This window comes from Schistocerca cancellata, chromosome 8 (assembly GCF_023864275.1).
Source record: "Schistocerca cancellata isolate TAMUIC-IGC-003103 chromosome 8, iqSchCanc2.1, whole genome shotgun sequence".
Taxonomy (NCBI): domain Eukaryota; kingdom Metazoa; phylum Arthropoda; class Insecta; order Orthoptera; family Acrididae; genus Schistocerca; species Schistocerca cancellata.
Window position 1 is genome coordinate 362,142,383 of NC_064633.1, and position 27,081 is coordinate 362,169,463.

The following is a 27,081-nucleotide window of genomic DNA, read 5'->3' on the forward strand; positions in this document are numbered from 1 at the left end:
TACTTTTTACATACATAGATTTTAGTGCTATAGAATTTCATTGAAAATATGTCATTGATAATTATTTAGGTGCCAATGATTTGTTTTCTTTTAATAAACATGAGAAGTTGAAACAATGAAACCAAAACTTGGAAGCAAAGACAGCAGTAAATATATAGTAAAAAAGGTAGTAAGCAATTTATAATCAAAAGAATACACCAGTCATACAGATAAGTAACTGACTTTCAAATACAGGTATTTGAAGCCTCATGGTTACGGCGCATATACATTATGAGTCACTCTGCTTTGAATGACTTCAGTGACATCCTTCAGTCCTTCCTTATTTTCCTCTTCAAAGTGGGGGATGGTGCTGTTACATCGTTGCAGCCACTCCCTTATCTTTGGGTATGCATCAAGGACCACTCCCATTGCCTGTAAAACAAAAATTAGCTGTGTCACTATGCCTTGACCACTAGCATATTGTTATGATATTAGTAAATCTAAAACAATAATAGTACAGTGCTTTATGTTACAGAAAATCTTTACAATATATTTCCGAGGTACTTCAATGGTTTATTATTTCTGATGCACTGACCAATAAATCATTTAGAGAATAAACTAAAATTTCGTTTCCTTCTCAACTGAATTAGGTTAGTAAAATGAAATCAGTGGAATAAATTTGGATTAAATCAGTGAACTGTGAGTACATGAGACAACAGAGGTGAAATGGATTCAGAAATTTTTAGCCTGCAAAATGTGAGTGTGTTGTGAGAAATGAAAATCAGTGGTATACTGAAGACATCGTTACATTTAAGTGAATCTATTTCAAATTTTATTTATATTTATTTGTTTATTTATTTTCTGGTGGCAGAGTAAGTTCACAAAGTGTGATACTCCGATGTGCATACACCGTGGGAGAACATCTGGTAGTAGTGTTCAAAAGTAAGAGTTATCCTCAGTGACGATGAAAACAGGCGGGCTTAGGCGCTCGTTTGGCACAAAATTTCTTTTCCTGGTATTTGCATCAATTTAGTGAATAAATGAGAAAAGCTTTTACAGGAATATGTGACGATACACTTGCATTTATTGGCAACTTAGACACTTATATTTGAAACAAATAGCAACTCGTCAACTGACCATCCTTTATGTAGTTCAGTTAATATTTTCGTAACTGTAACGTACCATTAGACACTTTCACGTTGTGTCGTTAGAACTCCAGATTGCTTTGGCACACTTTCAGGAGCTCTTGCTACTTGGTAGTAGTTCAAACTAGATACATCCAGACTGCTTTAAAAAAAAGCTGCTTGATTGTCAACCCTCTGTAACTCACAATACATTTCAGATGACAATACACTGGACAAACAGATCCTCAGGTACCTCATGACATGTCCATAAAAATAAATTTTTAATTAAGCAGTATCAGTTAGTGCTAAATACTCAAAGTAGCTAGAAACACAAGAGTTTTTTTTAAACGGTCATTTTTCTGCTTTTAGTTACATTTATAATTTTTGTTTCCTTTAACATGGAAAAAGAGGGCATTACCTAAGATTTCTGAAAGCTGCTAAAATGCAATTCAAATGGCAAAGATAAATAATCAGAGCTCTCGAATAAAACTTTAGGAAACACCTACAGCAAAGTCTGCAGAACGCCGGGACAGTGAGGAGACAGACATGTAGCCCTTTTTCCGGCTATTACGGGAGACACTTCTATTTCTTTTCTGTTTCTACTGGAAAGTCGCTCAAGACTATTTCTGAATGGACCCAGTGGTTATCAGTCAGAGTTTTTGCCATTATATGCCTGATCCAGTTTTATTCTATCGTCTTAACACAAAAACAGCAAACTGCTCAGTCTCCTTCTTCTTCTGGGTGTAATACCCAACACCATTAACAGGCGGATCACTGGAGTTCGTCATTAGTGTGATGGGTATATTAACGTTTTCTTTAATCTTAGTGTCTGATAAAAAGGCATTAAATGTTTGAGATTAAATCTTGTCAAGGGTAACCTCAATCTATTTAACTGTGGCCCAAAATAGACCATTTTCATGGAAATAACAAATAATTATAATGCACTTTAATTACATCTAATACTTTTATTTTTTACTGATTAAAGTGACCCATTGTAGTTCATTTTTATCATTAATTAAGTATGTAGTAATGTAACAGAAAAACTCTGTGGACTATCAAATTTTTTCCTTGCAGTTTTACTTTGCGATGTACTTTTTCTATGAATCAAAGTTTGTAAATAAGTGTACTAATACGTAAATTGAAGGTCAAGGTGGGAGATTGGGAAAGAAAGGAATGGTATTACTGATGTCAGCTGCATTGGGACATTATGCGGAACCAGAGGCAACAAATGAAAATGTCTACTAGATCGGGTTTCGAACCCAGCATCTCCTGCTTACTAGGGAGGTGCGTTAACCACTGCGCCATCCGGGGCACAGTGTTATTGTAACTGCAGGGACTAACTCAGCACGTCTCGTAGCAGACCCACATTCCCACCAAGCACCACCTATCTGCAGTCCTTGTCCATTTCCTCCGTGCTCGCTACTCTGCGAGTGCGGGACGTACTTGTGCATCCGCACTAAAGGAGGTGGTCCTTTGCCCTTCTAGACGAATCAGTTATATGAATGTGCGGTGTCTATTCTTTTGGACATGTCCGATGAAATGGAATGTTTTCTCATAGTAAAGATAAATAAGTACTAGTTGTAAGCTAGTTGTAAGTAGATACGCTGGGTTTAGTCAGAGCGATGCAATATTGTCACAGATTCTAGCGAACTGGCAGTTGCATTATCGCTGTGCGCCAGCAGTTCAATACCATGCACAGGAGTAGGCGGGGGGGGGGGGGGGGGGGGTGGAGGGGGGGAGAGGGAATGTTGAGAGAGACAGTCGGGTTGAGTGAAGCTGTGACTCTCATTCCATTTTTTTTTTGTTCGAAAATGGTCGAAAGCAGCGGTTCTAAAGTATGCAATGGCACAGCACACATTTGGTGAGGGTTGGCGGAGTATATGGCAGTAACTGGGAACAGTACAATTACTGCAAGAGGATGCAAGTTAACATGAAGAGTACTATTGGCCCAATATCATTTGTTACGAGTTACAGGAAGATCAGCCTGTGCTTCACATTGTCAACCAACAGTACCTTACATTGCACTAACGACATGTCATCCTGAATTAAGATCCAACCACTTATTCATTTTGTGTTTCAGTAATACCGAATTACACCACAGTGATGATCTTCACTTTTACTTAAGACAAAATACCTACGGAGGATCCGTTCTATCCATTACTAATGATCTGAGAGTTTCTGATGATTGAGGAACTATTATGCAGTTTTTTTTAAAGAAATAACAGAAATTAAAAATTCAATAATATGCAAAACAATTATTAATTACTCAAGTGTTTCACTCCAGTAAAACGTAATTTGAAAGACATTTCTTAAGAAAGTAAAATTCAGTAAAAGACAGTTTCTTATTGTACTTTTTCATGAATAAGGAGGTTTTAATTTTTACGCAAGTGCAATCAATAAGAAATGTGTGCTAAAGTCTTGAGCAAATAATAGTAGTAATTGCACAAAGTAATTAGCAGTACTTGTTAATGAATAGTAATAAAAGCTGACGTTACTAGAAACCAATGAGTCAGTAAAATCATACCACGAACTTTGCCATTCTTTCACAATCAAACTTTTAACTTCGCAAATTACGTAACTGTGACTCACAGGAAAGTGATTGTTGAATGACGCTATCAGTATGATAAATTATAAGCTAAATGACAGCATTCAATAATGAACAAAACACAAATAACTTTTGAGTAAAATGAAAGACAGTATGCGTTACAGTGAAAGACCTCACGAATTTTTGCATTTCCTAATTTTTTATTGGTAATGAATTTTTTTGTTCTTTGATTACTACTAATTGATTTCCAAGAGCTAGTATGTAACTGAAAGAGCTTTTTCTCTGTGACATATCCTTTTTAAATCACGCTGGAGCAATATTTACCAATTTTTTACTGTTTTCGCCTTACGACAAAACCAAACCTTTTTACCAAGTTTTTCACCATTAGCGGTCAGTGATTATGAACCATTAATTTTCTTTAATTCATCAATTAAACTTATATCACTATTCAAATTTAGCTAATTACTGTAATTCCATGCAGCCAAATTTTATATTCATTTAACGTTAACATAGTTTTTACTTCTTGTCGTCATTGCTCCAAATACAGAGCAACGGTGATTCGGTTATAACTGCACCAACATTTCACGGATTTCATTTATTCTTCGGATAGATGCCTGCCATGAGCAACAGGAAACTTGAAGTACACGGTCCATTTCAGTCCTAATTAGCCAAAAGTGTAGTGGGTGGTTATAATGCATCCATCACGACATAAAGTAGCTTAACAAACAGTGGAGCTAATACATTGATGGCAACAAGTTCCACCATTTGGTTTTTGAAACAAAATGAAATTTACATGATTTCAATGTATTTGAATAGATGTGCTGTGAGACGAAAGAGATGCAGATTTCGCTGTATTAAACTGTCACATAACTCAGAATTGTAATTCGGTATGAAATTGTTGGAAACGTACAGATGTAACTTCTTTTATTAAAGTACATTTATCCGTCTTTTGGGAAAAAAAATTTATCTGCACGTACGCTAAGATAAACAGTCACATGACTTCGTCGAATATTTACTACTTATATCGAATGTGTGTTTAACAACTTATCGGACAGGTGGATGTATTATCACTGGTCAACACTCATTTTCTTGCCAAGGATATTTGAGTGGCTTTAGGATGGGTTAGTGGTGCTGAGGACGAATATAGCAACCATTTATGCAGTTTGGCTCTAGTTTTTGAGATAATGCATGATTTATTCAAAAAATTAGAAAAAATTGCTAATACTGAACTCGAGCGCTACAAACTACAATGAAAAAAGAAAATAATCTTTATAAATAGCTTCTATGAAAACCTGATAGGCATTTGTCCACGTATAAAACATAATTGAAAAGTTTCTCTATAAGTATATCATTTTCCGTCCATGACGAACCGCTTCCTGCACGCTTTCCTTTTATAGGTCTCTTCAGAACAGTCACGTTGCAGATTCCAGCAATAATCTGCCATCATATGCCTGTCCCATCTTCCTTTATATCTTTCCTCTATTCCTTTCATATCTTGATGGAACCGCTCTCCTTGTTCCTCACTGAAATCACCTAGATTACGAGGAAATCGATCCAAGTGGCTGTGAAGGAAGTGCAATTTTATGCTCATGTTAGCTCCTAAGTTTTGAAAGTTAGTAAGCATTTTTTTGACCAGTTCCTCGTAATTGGGAGCTTTATGATTGCCCAAAAATCATTTTACAACAGCGACAAAACTGTTCCAGGCCGATGCTTCAGTGACAGTCATGACACTTGTAAAATTGGTATCGTTTATGAGCCTGCGAATTTGAGGACCATCAAATATTCTTGCCTTAAGTTTTTCACTACTGAGTCCAGGGGACGTATTGCAGATGTATGTGAAGCAATTACCATTTCTGTCTAAAGCTTTGGTGAATTGCTTCATTAGTCCTAACTTAATATGTAATGGTGGAAGAACAATCTTGTCCCTACTAACCAGAGGTTCATTAATGATGTTTGCTTCACCAACAGCCATATGTTCCCTTGGAGGCCATGTTTTCTGCTTCCAATGTTCGTGCTTTGCCCTACTATCCCACATGCAGATAAAACATGGGTGCTTTGTGTATCCACTTTGTTGTCCAAGCAAGAAGTTCACCATTTTCAAATCAACACAAATCAACCACTGGTGCTGCATATACTGAATTTTCTGCAGAACCATCTTGATGTTAGCATATGCTTCACAAAGTTTTGTTGAGTGGGCAATTCGAATAGATGCGTAACGATTGCCATTGTGTAGGAGAACACATTTTAAACTTCTAGTGGAACTGTCTATGAAGAGACGCCAGTCCTCTGGTCTATATTCCGGCAGCCCCAATTCAAGTAAAAGTCCAGGTATATTGCTGCAATACACTATAACCTCTTCTTGGTTGAAGTATGGAAGAATGTTTTCTTCTCTCGTCCGGTAAGCTGTTATTTTAACACTTGGATGAAGACAGTTCTTTTCCTTAAGCCTGGATGCTAAGAGTTCTGATGCTTGCTTTGAAAGATTGAGTTGTCGTATCAAGTCACTGAGCTCCTTCTGGTCGAACTGCTGGGGTTGTGTCTCACGTCCTTCGTATTCCGAACCACTACTTGTACATTCCTCGCCGTGCACCTCGTCATCTGATGATGTTAGCGTGGGTAATGTTGTGAAGGTTGGTACAGGAACATCGTTGCTGTGCACCACCGGTCTTCTTGCTGACTCCAAATCGGGATATTCCCACTTTCGTTTTTTGAACCTATTAAAACCTTTCACATTAACAATGCAAAAATAGCAATCATCTGTATCGTTCTTCTGCTCTCGCCATACCATAGGCACTCCGAAGTTTAAGCTTTTCCTTTTTCGTTTTGTCCACTGCCGTAAGCACTCCACACAGCATTTACAAACTTTATGGGGTGCCCACGCCTTGTCTTCATCTCCAAGTTTAATTCCGAAATATGCCAGATACGCTTCCTTCACAAAAGGAGTGATATTCTTCCTGTTCTTTTGAAGAACGTATTCACCACAAATGTAGCAGAACTCATCTGGATGGTTCACGCAAAGACGGCGTGAAGAACTCATGTTTTCCTAAAACAAAATTGCACAAATACTACATATTATGCAGAACTTTCTTGTATTTGCATGTCAATCACATCCAACAAACATCATTAATTGTTTTGTGTGAAATGAATACTCACCTCTTATTTGCTACGTCACGATGAAAAGGTTCTATCTCCTTGAAGCTGCACTGCACATGTGTGTGACTTTCGACCATCGCCATTTTTCTTGTTTACACTGAACGCTACCTATCGGCTGTTGCGGGGATTACCTCGGTCAACAAATGAATGTCGAGTACCGCCGAATTCAAATCTGCACAACCCTCAATATCTTCAACACACGCACCGCACAACAGGACTGAACACATGCTGACAGTGTGATGTTTGCATGATGTAATCCTCAACCACACAGATGCACTCCCTGAGCACAATTGTTTAATAAAGATAGTACAATATCACTAATTAAAAAACAGGTAGCAAATACATTACACCATATATGGACCCTGCAGTCGATATTATCCACGTGAAACTCTCATTTCCACAAATAACCTATATCTCAAAAACCAGAGCCAATTTGGAAAAAGTACAAATATACTCGGAATGAGTATCATAACAATATCCCATTTTCGTTCAAACTTCCCTGGCAACGAAAAAAAAATTTTATTTTGTAGAGCTGTGTTATATTTCAAAAGCTAATTACAAACACCTCTTTCATAGTCATTCAACTGATTTGTTCTCCTTTCCTCCTGTTTATAACCTGTAGAAGTTTGTTGCTGCACGCAATGACGTCGGAAATCTATGCTATAAACAATGATTTTTGCTGTCCAAAATAATTCCCCTCCTATTTACTGTTTGCGTCGTTTCTCCAGTACCCAATTCTAGATGGCTAACTTCTTCATAACCATTGTGACTCTCCTACTAATAAAGGTTTGAATATACTGTACTTCTCTACTGTCTTTTCGTTTCAGAAAGTAGTTTTCTATTCATTGGCCACATTTCCTAACATCACATTTGAAATTCTTCTGAATCCTTTGCAGAGCTTACCGAAAGCCACATTCTTCAATTGATGCTGTATCCCAAATGAGTAGTTTCATAGATACATCCATGACGTCTAGCTTGTGAGACTTTGCCTGTACCAGGTCTTACTCTCACATTTTTATACCTACACTACTGGCCATTAAAATTGTTACACCAATAAGAAATGCAGATGATAAACGGGTATTCATTGGACAGATATAGTATACTAGAACTGACATGTGATTATATTTTCACGCAAATTTGGGTGCGTAGATCCAGAGAAATCAGTACCCAGAACAATCACCTCTGGCCGTAATAACGGCCTTGATACGCCTGGGCATTGAGTCAAACAGAGCTTGGATGGCGTGTACAAGTACAGCTGCCCATGCAGCTTCAACACGATACCACAGTTCATCAAGAGTAGTGACTGGCGTATTGTGACGAGCCAGTTGCTCGGCCACCATTGACCAGACGTTTTCAATTGGTGAGAGATCTGGAGAATGTGCTGGCCAGGGCAGCAGTCGAACATTTTCTGTATCCAGAAAGGCCCGTACAGGACCTGCAACATGAGGTCCTGCATTATCCTGCTGAAATGTAGGGTTTCGCAGGGATCGAATGAAGGGTGGGGCCACGGGTCGTAACACATCTGAAATGTAACGACCACTGTTCAAAGTGCCGTCAATGCTAACAAGAGGTGACCGAGACGTGTAACCAATGGCACCCCATACCATCACGCAAGGTGATACGCCAGTATGGCGATGACGAATACGCGCTTCAAATGTCCGTTCACCGCGATGTCGCCAAACACGGATGCGACCATCTTGATGCTGTAAACAGAACCTGGATTCATCGGAAAAAATGACGTTTTGCCATTCGTGCACCCAGGTTCGTCGTTGAGTACACCATCGCAGGCGCTCCTGTCTGTGATGCAGCGTCAAGGGTAACCGCAGCCATGGTCTCCGAGCTGATAGTCCATGCTGCTGCACACGTCGTCGAACTGTTCGTGCAGATGCTTGTTGCCTTGCAAACGTCCCCATCTGTTGACTCAGCGATCGAGACGTGGCTGCACGATCCATTACAGCCATGCGGATAAGATGCCTGTCTTCTCAACTGCTAGTGATACGAGGCCGTTGGGATCCAGCACGGCGTTCCGTATTACCCTCCTGAACCCACCGATTCCATATTCTGCTAACAGTCATTGGATCTCGACCAACGCGAGCAGCAATGTCGCGATGCGATAAACCGCAATCGCGATAGGCTGCAATCCGACCTTTATCAAAGTCGGAAACGTGATGGTTCGCATTTCTCCTCCTTACACAAGGCATCACAACAACGTTTCACCAGGCAACGCCGGTCAACTGCTGTTTGTGTATGAGAAATCGGTTGGGAACTTTCCTCATGTCAGCACGTTGTAGGTGTCGCCACCGGCGCCAACCTTGTGTGAATGCTCTGAAAAGAAAATCAATTGCATATCACAGCATCTTCCTCCTGTCGGTTAAATTTCGCGTCTGTAGCACGTCATCTTCGTGGTGTAGCCATTTTAATGGCCAGTAGTGTAGGATGTTATATCATTTATTTCAGAGCAGTTAATTCGTTCATTTGCTTTTGAGATGTGTCTCGTGGAAGCCGAAAGACGTTGGTGGGATCATGATGCATATTTTCGGGAAGCCTTGTACACAGTGGCGGATTTGTTATGCTGTGCAGCTTAAGGATATAATGTATATTAATTGCATTTGTTCTTTATAAATTTTCTACATAAGTGATGGAAATCGCAGACAGACAGACTAATTAACATAATGCATTCGAATGCTGCTATTACAATCAATAACATTATTAAAGGAAAAGGTGCACCGATTAGAGAAATGTTATTAAAACAAACCATAATTGCTCTAATTTATAAATAAATTATTCATTTCTGTTCCACTGTTAAATATGTTACCCTATACACAAGTATTTAATAAAGTGCTCAAAGATTTTATACCAAGTAAGCTAATATCTTACCAGTGCAGACTACAATGTAAAGACAATAATATTCCTTGTGTTAACTGGTTGTTTTGCTGATTCTTGGTATAATATTTTATAACTTATGTATAAAAAACACAAGGTATTTGTTCAACATTCTACATTACTTAACTAATTGGATATGGGCTATTAGTCATCAATAGTTACCAAGGTTAATATATGTCATTTTTTTATGCCTTATATTGTTGCTCAGTCCCTTTAAAAGCCACTGAACATTCTTCACAAATAAAAAGAAGTGAAATCTTTATGGCTCAATACTCAGAATCTTTCATTGTGTTGCATTAGACGAACCATACTTCCAAGAATAAGTATGTTTGTGTGTGTGAATTTTTGTGAGATCAAAGGTTTTAAACAAGATGCAGCCAAAGAGACTCTCAGCTGCCTGTCAAAGATAACAATTTTTAAAGTTCAATATAATATTAAATTGAGAAGAATTATTTTGATAAAAAAGTGAAGTAAAACTATTTCTCTTACAACCAGATAAAACATGACGAACTGAGTTAACGAACAGTTCAGAAGAGAAAAATAAATTGATAAAAATACAGTATCGTTTGGTGACCCGTTATAATGACATAAGTGAACAGTGTAAGGTTAGTCAGTGAGTATCGATATTTGTACCTTACACGAAGTGGCCCAGCGCATCAGCAGTACGACTAGCGGAACCCTCAGTGATTCAGAAGCTCGGTTTGGCGCCGACCGTGTAGTGAGGAAGGCAATTGAATGTTACAGTGTTCGTGGATGGGATTGAGAACCCATCAAAATTAGAAGCAAATTGTTAGCAAAGACCGGTAGAAGCAATGGTTATCTCAGGATAGTAATAATAAGCTGAAATAAGACTGAACATCAGTGAGTGTGCTTAGAAACATTAGGAACGTATTCCGTGCCTTGCACTAGAGACAATAAAACTTGCAGTTTTATAAAGCCATGTCTCCATTCGAATCTTTTTCATATCTATTAGAAATAACAGAGTATAAAGATTTTTAATGGCAAGTATGGTGACTTTGATAAGGCATGTACCAGTAAGCGCATTGTCCCATTTTGTTCCTTGGGAGTAAGATGCCCACTCTAAGCTGTAAAATATAACTTTAGTACGACTGTCATGGCTATATCAGCACAGCTGGTTTTAGAGAGAAAGTTGTCTGTGATTAAGACGAATAACAAGATAACATTGTCTTAAAGTATGAACGTATTGAATTGTACAATTTTTATTAGTTTGACGTGTTCTTTTTTCTCACGATTTCATTGGTCACGTAAATTTTTAAATCTAGCTGACATGTACTTTATCACTTGGCATTGCTTCTCTACAGCACTCTGTGAATTTTAAACTCCTTCTGTACTTATATTGTACATATATAAGTCTTGTTTTTTTCATCTTCTATTACATACAATATTTATATATTTATCATATTTCTGGCAGTTTTTATAACCACTTGATAATGGCTTAAAATAAAGCCTGAAACCAGTAGTGGAGTTGTAACACTAAAAATGTAAATAAAATACCTTTTGCACCATCCAAAATCTTTTGACATTTAATATCCGCTCATAAATTGTACCACATTTTTAATTTTCAATCTCTAAGCTGTTTTACACCACTGTACTTAATATGTAATGGAAATAATAGTGGATTTATTTGTGAATGTATATAACTGATTGTAATTATAATGCAAATATCATAAATTGGTGGATAATAGCTAAGGGAACTTACTTTTAATGTGTCGATAGGAACGACGAAATGGCAGTAGATGTGCCGTTGTTTATCTTTGGGTATGGAGAGTATCAGTCGCGCTGCGAGCAGAGAGGAAGCAGAGCAACTTGAGGCATGAAAAAGTTAGGCGCTCCCGCAGATGCGGTGTGCGGCTATGATCGTGCCGGCGTGGGCGCAACTACTTCGTTGACCCGCGATTACTGAGAGCCCGGTAGGCGTGAACAGACGGAGGAAGCTGCAGTTCCCACAACTGCCTGTCCCATGATTATCCGTGGCTCTGGAGACGACTCGTGGTTCTCAGCCAGCAACAGCAGCAGCTCAGCATTGTCGTCGGCTACGTTCTTCATCGCTCGCACAGCAACAACATTGTTAAGACTGTTAGCTGAGAGTGTAAATAATATTGTACGGCCATTACCCAGTGACATTTCTTTCACAAACATCGATTAACTTTCACGAATAATAACGTACAATAGTTAAAACTTGTAGGGCACCTGTGTTGTCGTTGTCCTCAGACATTATTATGAAGCAGGGTCCCTTTCCTTTCCATGCAATCACCGAGTGTCGTAAAAATATGAAAACTGATTAACTACTTACTTCCAGTTTTTTTTTTTTTTTTTTTTTTTTTTTTTTTGCTAATTACCAGTTTCAGTCTAACTTCACCTGCCTCAGTAACTGTTCCTTCTTGTATTGCATAATAGAGGCTTAACGAGTTTGCAATTCAATCACTTACAGTAACGTAAAATTTCGCTGGCAAAACTAATAACTAAAGACACAGCACAAATTAAGATTGCGCAATTTCATTTATTCCGTATTAAGCTTATCGAGTGTCTTCTGCTGGCTTCATACGTACTTTATTGTTCTTACGTTAAAAGTAAAATCAGTTGTTCATTTGCTTAAAGTTCATTCAATAATTAAAAGTAAATTGCTTGTCTTTTTACAAATGTTGCATTACGTTACGCTGAGGTTGCTGGAAGTCATTCTTTATGTAACGAAGTTTCAGTTACGGCCAGTCATTAATTTAATCAGCAACATCATTTAACTTTACTTCCAAAATTTAGTATTTCAGAATAAGTAACTACAAACTCAGTGCTTTCTGGTTCGTTTATTTTGTCGCGAACTGTTGTGTTGTGGAAAAGCGTAACAACTTTCTGTCGTCACGCCAGTGATTATATGCTTAATTTGTTTTGTCATTAGCTTTCTTAGGATTTTGTATATTCATTGCACTAGTAAGCTGGCGATATGTTTAATTATCCTTTTTTTTTGCTGATCAGCTCATCTACAACAATCCGATGCGTTGGGTTCACTGTCATCGACCATTCTCGAAGCAATCACGACTTGGTCCCATCCGATTTTCACGTGCTTTCAAAATTTACAAAACACCTTCGAGGACTTCATTTTGACAGTGATGAAGCAGTACAAGCAGAGGCGAGGGTGTGGTTTCGTCGACAAAGTCAAACATTCTACTGTGACGGAATCAACGAACTAGTCTCTTGTTCGGAGAAAAGTCTTTGCCTCCAGGATGACTATATTGAGAAATAAATACGTAGACATGAAGAATGAGGATATAGAACGTTAACGAAGTTTGTGTTATTTAAAAAACATTATGAGATATTACATAAAAAATCAGAGGCATTACTTTTCAGCACGACCTCGTAGTAATTGGAGAGTTGCAAAGAAACAACAGTGTATGCTACAAGTAAGTTACTGCAAACTAGAGTATAACGGTAACAATAGCTATAAATTTAGCGCCTACGAATTCTAGAGTCACATACGAGGTGTATGAGAAAAATTATTAGTCTGATTTTTTATCTACCAAAGTTTTAATTTTTTTCAATCAACAATACTGTCCCCTTCGGCAACTATACACCAGGAAAGTAGTTGTTCCCCGTCTTGGTCATATCTTGTGGTTGCTCTACAGAGTTGCAAAATGACGTCCTTTTAAAATTTTTCAATTTCGGGAAAAGAAAATCGTCACAAGGACTCAGATCAGGCGAACAGGGGGGCAGTGGAACAACAGCAGTGCCTTTTGATGTCAAAATGCGACACTTATGATGCAGTATACGCTTGCCTGTAATGTCCTCAATTCACCCTTTTCCTGAGCCTATCGAAGACATTTTTGTAAATCATTTGGTTGACAGTTTGCCCTGTAGAAACAAATTCTGTATCCACAATACCCCTAATATCAAAAAAGCATGCAAATAATTGTTTTGGTCTTTGATTTGCTCATTCGAGCTTTTTTCAGTAAAATAGATGCCTCAGTATGCCATTCCTCACCTAGCCACTTTGTCTCAGCACCATATTCAAAAATCGAGGATTCATTACCTGTGATCACACGACTGAACCATTCATGGTCAATGACAATCCTCACAAGAAGATCAACGTACACGTTTCTTCCATTGTCCATCTGCTCAGTGAGGTTTATCTGTACCGTTTTCGCATAATTCTTTCGTATGTGCAGAACTGACATCAAAATTTGATGTACGGTGAAAGTGTCTAACAGGTCACCCATCATCCTTATTCTTAAACGTCGGTCTGATCCCACAAGAGCAAACACACGTTCTACGTTTTCGTCGCTTTTTGAGGTTGAAGGTCTCCATGAGATCTATGGTGTGTCCTCGGCCCTCCAAATTGATTTGTGCCAGCGAAAAACTTGTGCTCTTGGTAAGAAATGTTCCCCATAGGCCAGTTTCAACTATTCAAAGGTCACACTCGCGGATTCCCAAGTTTAACACAAAACTTGATAGAATAACGTTTCTCTAAATTCCCCCGCTCCATTTTCGTAAAAAACAACTTCACTGACGGCGCTATCAAGAATCACGTGAGCTGAAACTTGGCCTGAGCAACTGGAGGGATGAACACAGGGGTGTACACAACTAGAACAATACAGTGTCGCCAGCTCGCTCGCGGTGTTGTATATCTAGTTATTTCTCTCACAAACCTCATATTTTGTATCATTATACTTTCAAAAGACATAAACGTAGGCTCACTGATAACGCTACCACAGTGGTGAAACATATTTGGGTTGAAACAAACAAAATTGCGCTCTTGCAAAAGGACGCCCCGTACAAATCATTCGCTAATGTGTCGGCTTTCCGGGTGCATGGCCGGGATTTTATCACCATAGGTCAAGGCACTAGGAAACCAGAAGCAACTCACCTGCAGAGTGGCCGTAGTCACGGCGCAGGCGATGTCTGCCACCGTGGCGTGCTCTCCAGCCACCCATCCAGTGGGCTCCAGGAACTTCTCCAGAATACCCAGTGCATCGTATATGGCAGCTTTCTTGTCCGGTTCCACGTCAGATTTTCCCAGGAACATCAAAGGGAACTGCAAAACACGACATGATGACATTTGAATTAATCTCGTTAACTGCTAGACACATTAAGAAATACAGAATACTGCGCCTGGCAAAACAGGGGAGAAGTCAGTCTTTTCTTTGCCGTAACATCAAAAATCTACAAACAGGTTAATGTGAATGCATTTCTGACAACTGAACTATAGACTTGATAACTACGATGTCTAGTGCCACTTTTGCTCGGTAAATCATTTTGCAATAACGTGTCTTAAAACTTTCGTGCATCAAACAGCTAGTTATGTCTTTCCACTTGAAGTTTTCTTCGTTATATAACAGTTTTATGTGTAAACGTGTTACTGAAACTGAGCGCTCCCCTTATGCTTACAGCATAACAGTCTGCTTTTACGCCCTTTGCAATTCCTCTACGCGTGTAACTTTTCTGTGTATTTCTAATATGCCGAAGGTTCCCAACAATATATTTAACCTGGTTTATTTCATACTGTATTACTTTCTTCTTTTCGTGTTGCCGTAATTTCTACGTTGTAGTACAACGCACTCCTGTTCACAAAAGTTACAGTTTCAGAATTTTCCTCCAAAATCTGGGGAAAATTTTGGCACTAGAAGATATCTTTAGTTGGAAAAAAAACTGTGTTAATTTTTATGGGCACATTAGTTTACATCTTGCGTAAACTTACTTCCTTAAGAACATAATTATTTTATGATAATTTTTTTATCTCAGCCTACCGTGCAGGTGAGATGTATTTTAATTCATGCTCCTGTTTTGACGCATGTCGTAATGTTGCAAATCTCTGCAAACGTTTTATTAGTTTGTACAAACCTAAAATGTTTTGTATGAAATGTTTGTATTTGTAAGCTGCCATGCCCAGAGTTAACTGCCAAAGTCATTCGAAAGACTCTATACCGAGATAACTGAAATACTTTCTTATCATGCCTGCCTATCATCTCGGAAGTGTGGAATTTTTTTAGAGAAATTTTAAATAGTTTAAAATGCAAGAGCACCTAAGCTGGTTAAATTATCGTCAAGTTATGGAGAAAGAATATTCATAAACATATAAAGTTTGCGTTGAAACTAACACCAAGCTACACAAAAACATACACATATATTGGACCAAAGTTTTTTGACATAAACGATGAGGAATTTCGCCTTGGCAGTTATTTATTGTAAGGGTAGAGTGATACAATATGTTTTCTCTTGCACTGAACGTCGCTCTCTCCAATACTTAGAGGCTACGGTTGTGAATTTTCTGGAGCAGTTTCTTTGTGAGTGAGTCATATACATCTCTTCCTGCTTTATATTATCCCTGATACCGTTCGGAGTCGGGTAATGCTCTTTACACAACAATACCCCCAAACTTCCTCTCCAGTTTGTCTGACGAACCGGTTTCAGGCTCTGTCTCAGGCTGATACTGATCTTCGGCCTGACATGGCTGCTTGGCCTGTTCCAGAGGTTGCCCCTCAGTCTGCAAGATCCGGGCAGTCGCAGAGGGTGGGCTTACTGGTAGTTGGGAGCTCCAACGTCAGGCGCGTAATGGGGCGCCTTAGGGATATGGCAGCAAGGGAGGGGAAGAAAACCAAAGTGCACTCCGTGTGCATACCGGGGGGAGTCATTCCAGATGTGGAAAGGGTCCTTCCGGATGCCATGAAGGGTACAGGGTGCACCCATCTGCAGGTGGTCGCTCATGTCGGCACCAATGATGTGTGTCGCTATGGATCGGAGGAAATCCTCTCTGGCTTCCGGCGGCTATCTGATTTGGTGAAGACTGCCAGTCTCGCTAGCGGGATGAAAGCAGAGCTCACCATCTGCAGCATCGTCGACAGGACTGACTGCGGACCTTTGGTACAGAGCCGAGTGGAGGGTCTGAATCAGAGGCTGAGACAGTTCTGCGACCATGTGGGCTGCAGATCCCTCGACTTGCGCCATAGGGTGGTGGGGTTTCGGGTTCCGCTGGATAGGTCAGGAGTCCACTACACGCAACAAGCGGCTACACGGGTAGCAGGGGTTGTGTGGCGTGGGCTGGGCGGTTTTTTAGGTTAGATGGCCTCAGGCAAGTGCAGAAAGAGCAACAGCCTCAACGGGTGCGGGGCAAAGTCAGGACATGCGGGGACCAAGCAGCAATCGGTATTGTAATTGTAAACTGTCGAAGCTGCGTTGGTAAAGTACCGGAACTTCAAGCGCTGATAGAAAGCACCCAAGCTGAAATCGTTATAGGTACAGAAAGCTGGCTGAAGCCAGAGATAAATTCTGCCGAAATTTTTACAAAGGCACAGACGGTGTTTAGAAAGAATAGATTACATGCAACCGGTGGTGGAGTATTCGTCGCTGTTAGTAGTAGTTTATCCTGTAGTGAAGTAGAAGTGGATAGTTCCTGTGAATTATTATGGGTGGAGGTTACACTCAACAACCGAGCTAGGTTAATAATTGGCTCCTTTTACCGACCCCCCGACTCAGCAGCATTAGTGGCAGAACAACTGAGAGAAAATTTGGAATACATTTCACATAAATTTTCTCAGCATGTTATGGTCTTAGGTGGAGATTTCAATTTATCAGATATAGACTGGGACCCTCAGATGTTTAGGACGGGTGGTAGGGACAGAGCATCGAGTGACATTATTCTGAGTGCACTATCCGAAAATTACCTCGAGCAATTAAAAAGAGAACCGACTCGTGGAGATAACATCTTGGACCTACTGATAACAAACAGACCCGAACTTTTCGACTCTGTAAGTGCAGAGCAGGGAATCAGTGATCATAAGGCCGTTGCAGCATCCCTGAATATGGAAGTTAATAGGAATATAAAAAAAGGGAGGAAGGTTTATCTGTTTAGCAAGAGTAATAGAAGGCAGATTTCAGACTACCTAACAGATCAAAACGAAAATTTCTGTTCCGACACTGACAATGTTGAGTGTTTATGGAAAAAGTTCAAGGCAATCGTAAAATGCGTTTTAGACAGGTACGTGCCGAGTAAAACTGTGAGGGACGGGAAAAACCCACCGTGGTACAACAACAAAGTTAGGAAACTACTGCGAAAGCAAAGAGAGCTTCACTCCAAGTTTAAACGCAGCCAAAACCTCTCAGACAAACAGAAGCTAAACGATGTCAAAGTTAGCGTAAGGAGGGCTATGCGTGAAGCGTTCAGTGAATTCGAAAGTAAAATACTAGGTACCGACTTGACAGAAAATCCTAGGAAGTTCTGGTCTTACGTTAAATCAGTAAGTGGCTCGAAACATCATGTCCAGACACTCCGGGATGATGATGGCATTGAAACAGAGGATGACAAGCGTAAAGCTGAAATACTAAACACCTTTTTCCAAAGCTGTTTCACAGAGGAAGACCGCACTGCAGTTCCTTCTCTAAATCCTCGCACAAACGAAAAAATGGCTGACATCGAAATAAGTGTCCAAGGAATAGAAAAGCAACTGGAATCACTCAACAGAGGAAAGTCCACTGGACCTGACGGGATACCAATTCGATTCTACACAGAGTACGCGAAAGAACTTGCCCCCCTTCTAACAGCCGTGTACCGCAAGTCTCTAGAGGAACAGAAGGTTCCAAATGATTGGAAAAGAGCACAGGTAGTCCCAGTCTTCAAAAAGGGTCGTCGAGCAGATGCGCAAAACTATAGACCTATATCTCTGACGTCGATCTGTTGTAGAATTTTAGAACATGTCTTTTGCTCGAGTATCATGTCGTTTTTGGAAACTCAGAATCTACTATGTAGGAATCAACATGGATTCCGGAAACAGCGATCGTGTGAAACCCAACTCGCTTTATTTGTTCATGAGACCCAGAAAATATTAGATACGGGCTCCCAGGTAGGTGCTATTTTTCTTGACTTCCGGAAGGCGTTCGATACAGTTCCGCACTGTCGCCTGATAAACAAAGTAAGAGCCTACGGAATATCAGACCAGCTGTGTGGCTGGATTGAAGAGTTTTTAGCAAACAGAACACAGCATGTTGTTATCAACGGAGAGACGTCTACAGACATTAAAGTAACCTCTGGCGTGCCACAGGGGAGTGTTATGGGACCATTGCTTTTCACAATATATATAAATGACCTAGTAGATAGTGTCGGAAGTTCCATGCGGCTTTTCGCGGATGATGCTGTAGTATACAGAGAAGTTGCAGCATTAGGAAATTGTAGCGAAATGCAGGAAGATCTGCAGCGGATAGGCACTTGTTGCAGGGAGTGGCAACTGACCCTTAATATAGACAAATGTAATGTATTGCGAATACATAGAAAGAAGGATCCTTTATTGTATGATTATATGATAGCGGAACAAACACTGGTAGCAGTTACTTCTGTAAAATATCTGGGAGTATGCGTGCGGAACGATTTGAAGTGGAATGATCATATAAAATTAATTGTTGGTAAGGCGGGTACCAGGTTGAGATTCATTGGGAGAGTCCTTAGAAAATGTAGTCCATCAACAAAGGAGGTGGCTTACAAAACACTCGTTCGACCTATACTTTAGTATTGCTCATCAGTGTGGGATCCGTACCAGATCGGGTTGACGGAGGAGATAGAGAAGATCCAAAGAAGAGCGGCGCGTTTCGTCACAGGGTTATTTGGTAACCGTGATAGCGTTACGGAGATGTTTAACAAACTCAAGTGGCAGACTCTGCAAGAGAGGCGCTCTGCATCGCGGTGTAGCTTGCTCGCCAGGTTTCGAGAGGGTGCGTTTCTGGATGAGCTATCGAATATATTGCTTCCCCCTACTTATACCTCCCGAGGAGATCACGAATGTAAAATTAGAGAGATTAGAGCGCGCACAGAGGCTTTCAGACAGTCGTTCTTCCCGCGAACCATACGCGACTGGAACAGGAAAGGGAGATAATGACAGTGGCACGTAAAGTGCCCTCCGCCACACACCGTTGGGTGGCTTGCGGAGTATAAATGTAGATGTAGATGTAGAAACTTTACTTCATTTTGACGTCACGTGCAGTATTGACGACCGCATGATCGGCTATCGACATTGTGACAAAGAAGAATATGAATATTATTGCTCCTCCATTCATTCACAGCAATTTAAGCTGTCCTCTTAGGTTCCTCCCTAACCGCACACTCGCAAGTCGCTACATATTCGTAAATAAAGAGACAGATATTTGTGAGAAGAAAAAGTACAAATTTTATTGCAGCTCGTTTTAGCCGCAGCATTTAATGCTGTACTCTTTATTCCCTGCCTAATCACACCCTCGGAAAACGCCACACATCCGTAAATAAACAGCGAAATATTTGTGATAAGGAAGACTTTGTTCTCAGACGGCAAAGACTACCTAATCCACCGGTTAGTCCCTGAACCGTTAGGGGTAAAACTCAATGGGACCCGGGGCAAGAAAGGCTAGCAACCTGCTTCCCTGGTACTTTAAATATGATGCTGGCAACAATCAGAGCAAAATGCCTCGGACCTTTGGAGGTGACGGAGTCTCACCTCTAATTGACAAACCAGGGACTCCTAAGATACGACTCGGCAAACGAATGGTAACGAGATGGGGAGCTATTAATATCAATGGGGGCTACTCTGGGAAGAAGGTAGAGCTGGCAGAGGCTGCAAGTAAGATGGGGTTGGACGTTTTAGCTGTTAGTGACATTCAGGTAAGGGGTGAGAAAAAAAGAGGAAGTGGGAGAACACAAGGTCTACCTGTCAGGAGTCAAAGCAGGAATAGCACAATGGGGTGTAGGGCTTTACATCAGGAAAGAAATGGAACCCAGCGTAGTTGCAATAAGGTATGTAAACGAACGACTGATGTGGATAGATTTGACAGTGTCTAGCAAGAAAATTAGGATTGTGTCAGTATATTCGCATTGTGAAGGGACAGATCAAGATAAGATGGATAGTTTTTATGACGCACTCTGTGATGTAGTTGTTAGAGTTAAGGACAAGGGCAGTGTTCTGCTCATGGGTGATTTTAATACCAGGATTGGAAATCGAACAGAAGGGTATGAAAAGGTTATGGGTAAATTTGGAGAGGATATGGAGGCCAACAGGAACGGGAAACAACTCTTGTATTTCTGTGCCAGTATGGGCTTAGTAATCACAAACTCCTTTTTTAAACATATGAACATTACCGGTATACTTGGGAAGGCAGGGGAACCAGATCTGTCATTGACTATATAATAACAGATCAGGAATTCAGGAACGCTGTGAAGGACACACGTGTATTCAGGGGATTCTTTGATGACACTGATCACTATTTAATCTGCAGTGAAATTGGTATTGTGAGGCCGAAAGTGCAGGAGGTCAGGTCCATATGTAGGAGGATAAGAGTGGAGAAACTTCAGGATAAGGAAATCAGGCACAAGTACATAACAGGTACCAGTTAGTTGAATGCAGTCAAGTACAGTCATTGGAAAAGGAATGGACAAGTTACAGGGACACAGTACTAGAAGTGGCTAAATAATGTCTTGGAATAGTAGTGTGTAAAGGTAGGATGAAGCAAACAGCTTGGTGGAATGACACAGTCAAGGCAGCCTGTAAAAGGAAAAAGAAGGCATATCAAAAATGGCTACATCCTAGAACTCAGGTAGACAGAGAAAGTTATGTTAGAAGAAAGAAACAAAGCCAAACAGATAATTACAGCATCCAAGAAGAAATCTTGGAAATACTTTCGAGTCTTTGGGTCAAGCTGCTGGAAAACCATATTGGAGTGTAATTAGCAGTCTTCGAAAGGGAGATAAGAAGGAAATGACAAGTATTTTGGACAGGTCAGGAAAACTGCTGGTGAATCCTGTTGATGCCTTTGGCAGATGGAGAGAATATTTTGAAGAGTTGCTCAATGTAGGTGAAAATACGATCAGTAATGTTTCAGATTTCGATGTACAATGGGACAGGAATGATGATGGAAAAGGGTCACATTTGAGGAAGTGGAGAAAATGGTCAGTAGATTGCAGTGCAATAAAGCGGCTGGGTTGGATGAAATTAAGTCGGAACTCATCAAATCCAGTGGAATGTCAGGTCTTAAATGGCTACACAGGATAATTGAAATGGCGTGGGAGTCGGGACAGGTTCCATTAGACTGGACGAAAGCAGTAATCACACCAATCTTTAAACATGGAAACAGAAAAGATTGTAACAACTACAGAGGTATCTCTTTAATCAGCGTTGTGGGTAAAATCTTCTCAAGTATTGTTGAAAGGAAATTGCGAGTATTAGTTGAGGACAAATTGGACGAAAATCAGTGTGGGTTTAGGCCTCTTAGAGGTTGTCAGGACCAGATCTTTAGCTTAGGCAAATAATGGAGAAGTGTTACGAGTGGAACAGGGAATTGTATCTATGCTTTATAGATCTAGAAAAGGCATATGACCGGGTTCCTAGGAGGAAGTTATTGTCTGTTCTACGAGATTCTGGAATAGGAGGCAAACTTTTGCAAGCAATTAAAGGTCTTTACATAGATAGTTAGGCAGCAGTTAGAGTTGACGGTAAATTGAGTTCATGGTTCAGAGTAGTTTCAGGGATAAGACAAGGCTGTAACTTGTCTCCACTGTTGTTCATATTATTTATGGATCATATGTTGAAAACAATAGATTGGCTGGGTGAGATTAAGATATGTGAACACAAAATAAGCAGTCTCCCATAGCCCGCATCTCGTGGTCGTGCGGTAGCGTTCTCGCTTCCCACGCACGGGTTCCCGGGTTCGATTCCCGGCGGGGTCAGGGATTTTCTCTGCCTCGTGATGGCTGGGTGTTGTGTGCTGTCCTTAGGTTAGTTAGGTGTAAGTAGTTCTAAGTTCTAGGGGACTGATGACCATAGATGTTAAGTCCCATAGTGCTCAGAGCCATTAGTCTCGCATATGTGATGGCAGATTCGATTGAAAGTTTGCAAAGTAATATTTCAGAGCTAGATCAGAAATGTAAGGACTGTGGTATGAAGATTAGCATCTCCAAAACGAAAGTAATGCCAGTGGGAAAGAGATATAAACGGATTGAGTGCCACATAGGAGGAACAAAGTTAGAACAGGTGGACGGTTTCAAGCACTTACGATACATATGCTCACAGGATGGCAAGATAGTGAAAGAATTGGAAGCGAGGTGTAGCAAAGCTAATGTAGTGAGCGCTCAGCAACGATCTATCCTCTTCTGCAAGAAGGAAGTCAGTACCAAGACTAAGTTATCTGTGCACCATTCAATCTTTCGACCAGCTTTGTTATATGGGAGCGAAAGCTGGGTGGATTCAGGTTACCTTATCAATAAGGTCGAGGTTACGGATATGAAAGTAGCTAGGATGATTGCAGGTGCTAGTAGATGGGAACAATGGAAGCAGGGTACCCACAATGAGAAAATCAAAGAAAAACTGGGAATGAACTCTATAGATGTAGCAGTCACGGCGAACAGGCTTAGATGGTGGGGTCATGTTACACGCATGGGAGAAGCAAGGTTACCCAAGAGACTCATGGCTCAAATGGTTCAAATGGCTCTGAGCATTATAGGACTCAACATCTGAGGTCATCAGTCCCCTAGAACTTAGAACTACTTAAACCTAACTAACCTAAGGACATCACAAACATCCATGCCCGAGGCAGGATTCGAACCTGCGACCGTAGCAGTCACGCGGTTCCGGACTGAAGTGCCTAGAACCGCACGGCCACCGAGGCCGGCAGAGACTCATGGGTTCAGCAGTAGAGTGTAGGAGGAGTCGGGGTAGACCAAGGAGAAGGTACATGGATTCGGTTAAGAATGATTTTGAAGTAATAGGCTTAAAATCAGAAGAGGCACCAATGTTAGCACTGAATAGGGGATCATGGAGGAACTTTATAAGGGGGACTATGCTCTAGACTGATCGCTGAAAGGCATAATCAGTCTTAAATGATGATGATGATGAGGAGGAGGAAGACTATGAATGTTAATGTTCCTCGTTTCACTCGCAGCAGTTTAAACTTTCTTCTTAGGTTTCTGCCTATCCACACACTCTAGAGGCGGCACATATTCGGAAATATACAGCCAAATATTTGTGGAAGGAAGAACATGAATTTCATAGTTGCTCGATTCAGTCGCAGCAATTTAATCTGTCCTCTTAGGTTCCTGCCTAATCGCTAAATATTTATTTCATCCGTTCTCAGATGAGGCTGAGTGTAAATAGTATCCAATATTGCAAAACATAAATGTATTAGATTCAAAAGAAAGAATCAGAGCATGTTAAGAACGCTAACACGAAAAAAAATGCATGCAACGGGATGCGAACCAACAACTTTCGATTCCAGCAACCACGACATTATTAATCATCCTAACACTTAACCATGCGATGTTTAATTCCCGTCGTGGTTATCATATTCTGTCTTGAATGCTTGTCTCGTTGATACGTTATAAAGTGACATTTAATTATAGTTGTGATGTGTTTGTGATAAATTGTTAATGCTCCATTACGTTGAAGCAGCATATTGCAAATTATAAAAGAAGTGTGTTTCATTCTTAATTTGTAAATTATTGACGATATTAACTCACTCCGATGACAGCAATTATTCAGGTAGTGAAGGGAGACGAAAATTTAATAGTCATGGGTGACTGGAATTCAAGAGTAGGAAAAGGGAGAGAAGGAAACATAGTAGATGAATATGGATTGGGGGTAAGAAATGAAAAAGGAAGCGGTCTGGTAGAATTTTGTACAGAGCATAACTTAATCATAACTAACACTTGGTTCAAGAATCATAAAAGAAGGCTGTATACATGGAAGAATCCTGGAGATACTAGAAGGTATCAGATAAATTATATAATGGTAAGACAGAGATTTAGGAACCAGGTTTTAAATTGTAAGACATTTCCAGGGGCAGATGTGGACTCTGACCACAATCTATTGGTTAAGAACTGTAGATTAAAACTGAAGAAACTGCAAAAAGGTGGGAATTTAAGGAGATGGGACCTGGATCAACTGACTAATCCAAAGGTTGTACAGAGTTTCAGGGAGAGCATAAGGAAACAATTGACAGAAATGGGGGAAAGAAATACAGTAGATGAAGAATGGGTAGCTCTGAGGGATGAAGTAGTGAAGGCAGCAGACGATCAAGTAGGTAAAAAGACGAGGGCTAATAGAAATCCTTGGATAACAGAAGAAATATTGAATTTAATTGATGAAAGGAGAAAATATAAAAATGCAGTAAATGAAGCAGGCAAAAAGGAATACAAACGTCTCAAAAATGATATCGACAGGTGTGCAAAATGGCTAAGCATGGATGGCTAGAGGACAAGTTTAAGGATGTAGAGGCTTATCTTGCTAGGGGTAAGATAGATACTACCTACAGGAAAAATAAAGAGAGCTTTGGAGAAAAGAGAGCCACTTGTATGAATATCAAGAGCTCAGATGGAAACCCAGTTCTAAGCAATGAAGGGAAAGCACAAAGGTGGGAGTGTATAGAGGGTCTATACAAGGGCAAATGTACTTGAGGACAATATTATGGAAATGGAAGAGGATGTAGATGAAGATGAAATGGGAGATACGATACTGTGTGGAGAGTTTGACAGAGCACTGAAAGACCTGAGTCGAAACAAGGCCCCGGGAGCAGACAACATTCCATTAGAACTACTGACGGCCTTGGGAGAGACAGTCCTGACAAAACTCTACCATGTGGTGAGCAAGATGTATGAGACAGGTGAAATACCCTCAGACTTCAAGAAGACTATAATAATTCCAATCCCAAAGAAAGCAGGTGTTGACAGATGTGAAAATTACCGAAATATCAGTTTAATAAGTCACAGCTGTAAAATACTAACGCGAATTCTTTATAGACGAATGGAAAAACTGGTAGAAGCCGACCTCGGGGAAGATCAGTTTGGATTCCGTAGAAATGTAGGAACACGTGAGGCAATACTGACCTTACGACTTATCTTAGAAGAAAGATTAAGGAAAGGCAAACCTACGTTTCTAGCATTTGTAGACTTAGAGAAAGCTTTTGACAATGTTGACTGGAATACACTCTTTCGAGTTCTGAAGGTGGCAGGGGTAAAATACAGGGAGCGAAAGGCTATTTACAATTTGTACGAAACAAGATGGCAGTTATAAGAGACGAGGGGAATGAAAGGGAAGCAGTGGTTCGGAAGGGAGTGAGACAGGCTTGTTATTCAAACTGTATACTGAGCAAGCAGTGAAGGGAACAAAAGAAAAATTCGGAGTAGGTATTAAAATCCATGGAGAAGAAATAAAACTTTGAGGTTCGCCGATGACATTGTAATTCTGTCAGAGACAGCAAAGGACCTGTAAGAGCAGTTGAATGGAATGGGCATTGTCTTGAAAGGAGGATATAAGATGAACATCAACAAAAGCAAAATGAGGATAATGGAATGTAGTCGAATTAAGTCGGGTGATGCTGAGGGAATTAGATTAGGAAATGAGACACTTAAAGTAGTAAATGAGTTTTGCTATTTGAGGAGCAAAATAACTGATGATGGTCGAAGTAGAGAGGATATAAAATGTAGACCGGCAATGGCAAGGAAAGCGTTTCTGAAGAAGAGAAATTTGTTAACATCGAGTATAGATTTAAGTGTTAGGAAGTCATTTCTGAAAGTATTTGTATGGAGTGTAGCCATGTATGGAAGTGAAACATGGACAATAAATAGTTTGGACAAGAAGAGAATAGAAGCTTTCGAAATGTGGTGCTACGGAAGAATGCTGAAGATTAGATAGGTAGATCACCTAACTAATGAGGAGGTATTGAATATAATTGGGGGGGAGTTTGTGGCACAACTTGACAAGAAGAAGGGACCTGTTGGTAGACATGTTCTGAGGCATCAAGGGATCATCAATTTATCATTGGAGGGCAGCGTGAGGGTAAAAATCGTAGAGGGAGACCAAGAGATGAATTCACTATGCAGATTCAGAAGGATGTAGGTTGCAGTAAGTACTGGGAGATGAAGAAGCTTGCACAGGATAGAGTAGCATGGAGAGCTGCATCAAACAAGTCTCAGGACTGAAGACCACAACAACAACAACAACAACAACATGGCAACACTCTTATATGAAGGCATTAACCGTTGATAAATCATTACGTGACATTATATTATCGCAATAATTGTAACTAATCCTTCCAAGAATTACGTGTTTTTATAAATCTCTGATACGTGCGCATGAGATCCTGAGAGAGGCGGAATGCTAAGAAACGTAGATAGCCAATCGTTTTGTGTGTGACATCAAAATGACGTCACGTTTGCGTAAATTGTTACGAATCAAGTGTTACCTCTCAGAAACTTTAATGTTGCTCATCATTCGTTACCTAGAATCGTGAGCGGCTGAAAAATGGCGGTGAAATCAGAAGGGGGGTGTCATTATGTCAGGAACTTTAAGCCGATGTCCGCCATCTTAACCAGCCCAAAACATAAGGTTCACTGCGCTAATACTTCCCCGTGACGTCACTCAGGCGCGCCCATGCCCAATTTCGACA

General features: G+C 40.3%; 1 protein-coding gene across 2 annotated transcripts in view; it reads right to left on the minus strand.

Annotated features, from left to right (window-relative positions):
• LOC126094904 (glutathione S-transferase D7-like) overlaps nucleotides 1-27,081 on the minus strand; it is a 238,151-nt gene that overhangs the window by 151,398 nt on the left and 59,672 nt on the right. The window contains exons 5-6 of one of the 2 annotated variants that reach the window (XM_049909540.1): nucleotides 14,561-14,728; nucleotides 163-411 (exon numbers count right to left, since the gene is read on the minus strand). In XM_049909540.1, coding sequence (XP_049765497.1) covers nucleotides 253-411; nucleotides 14,561-14,728 — 327 coding nt within the window. In that variant the 3' untranslated portion in view covers nucleotides 163-252. Of the gene's footprint in view, nucleotides 1-162; nucleotides 412-14,560; nucleotides 14,729-27,081 lie in introns of those variants that run through there. The other variant, XM_049909542.1, reaches the window with a different exon arrangement.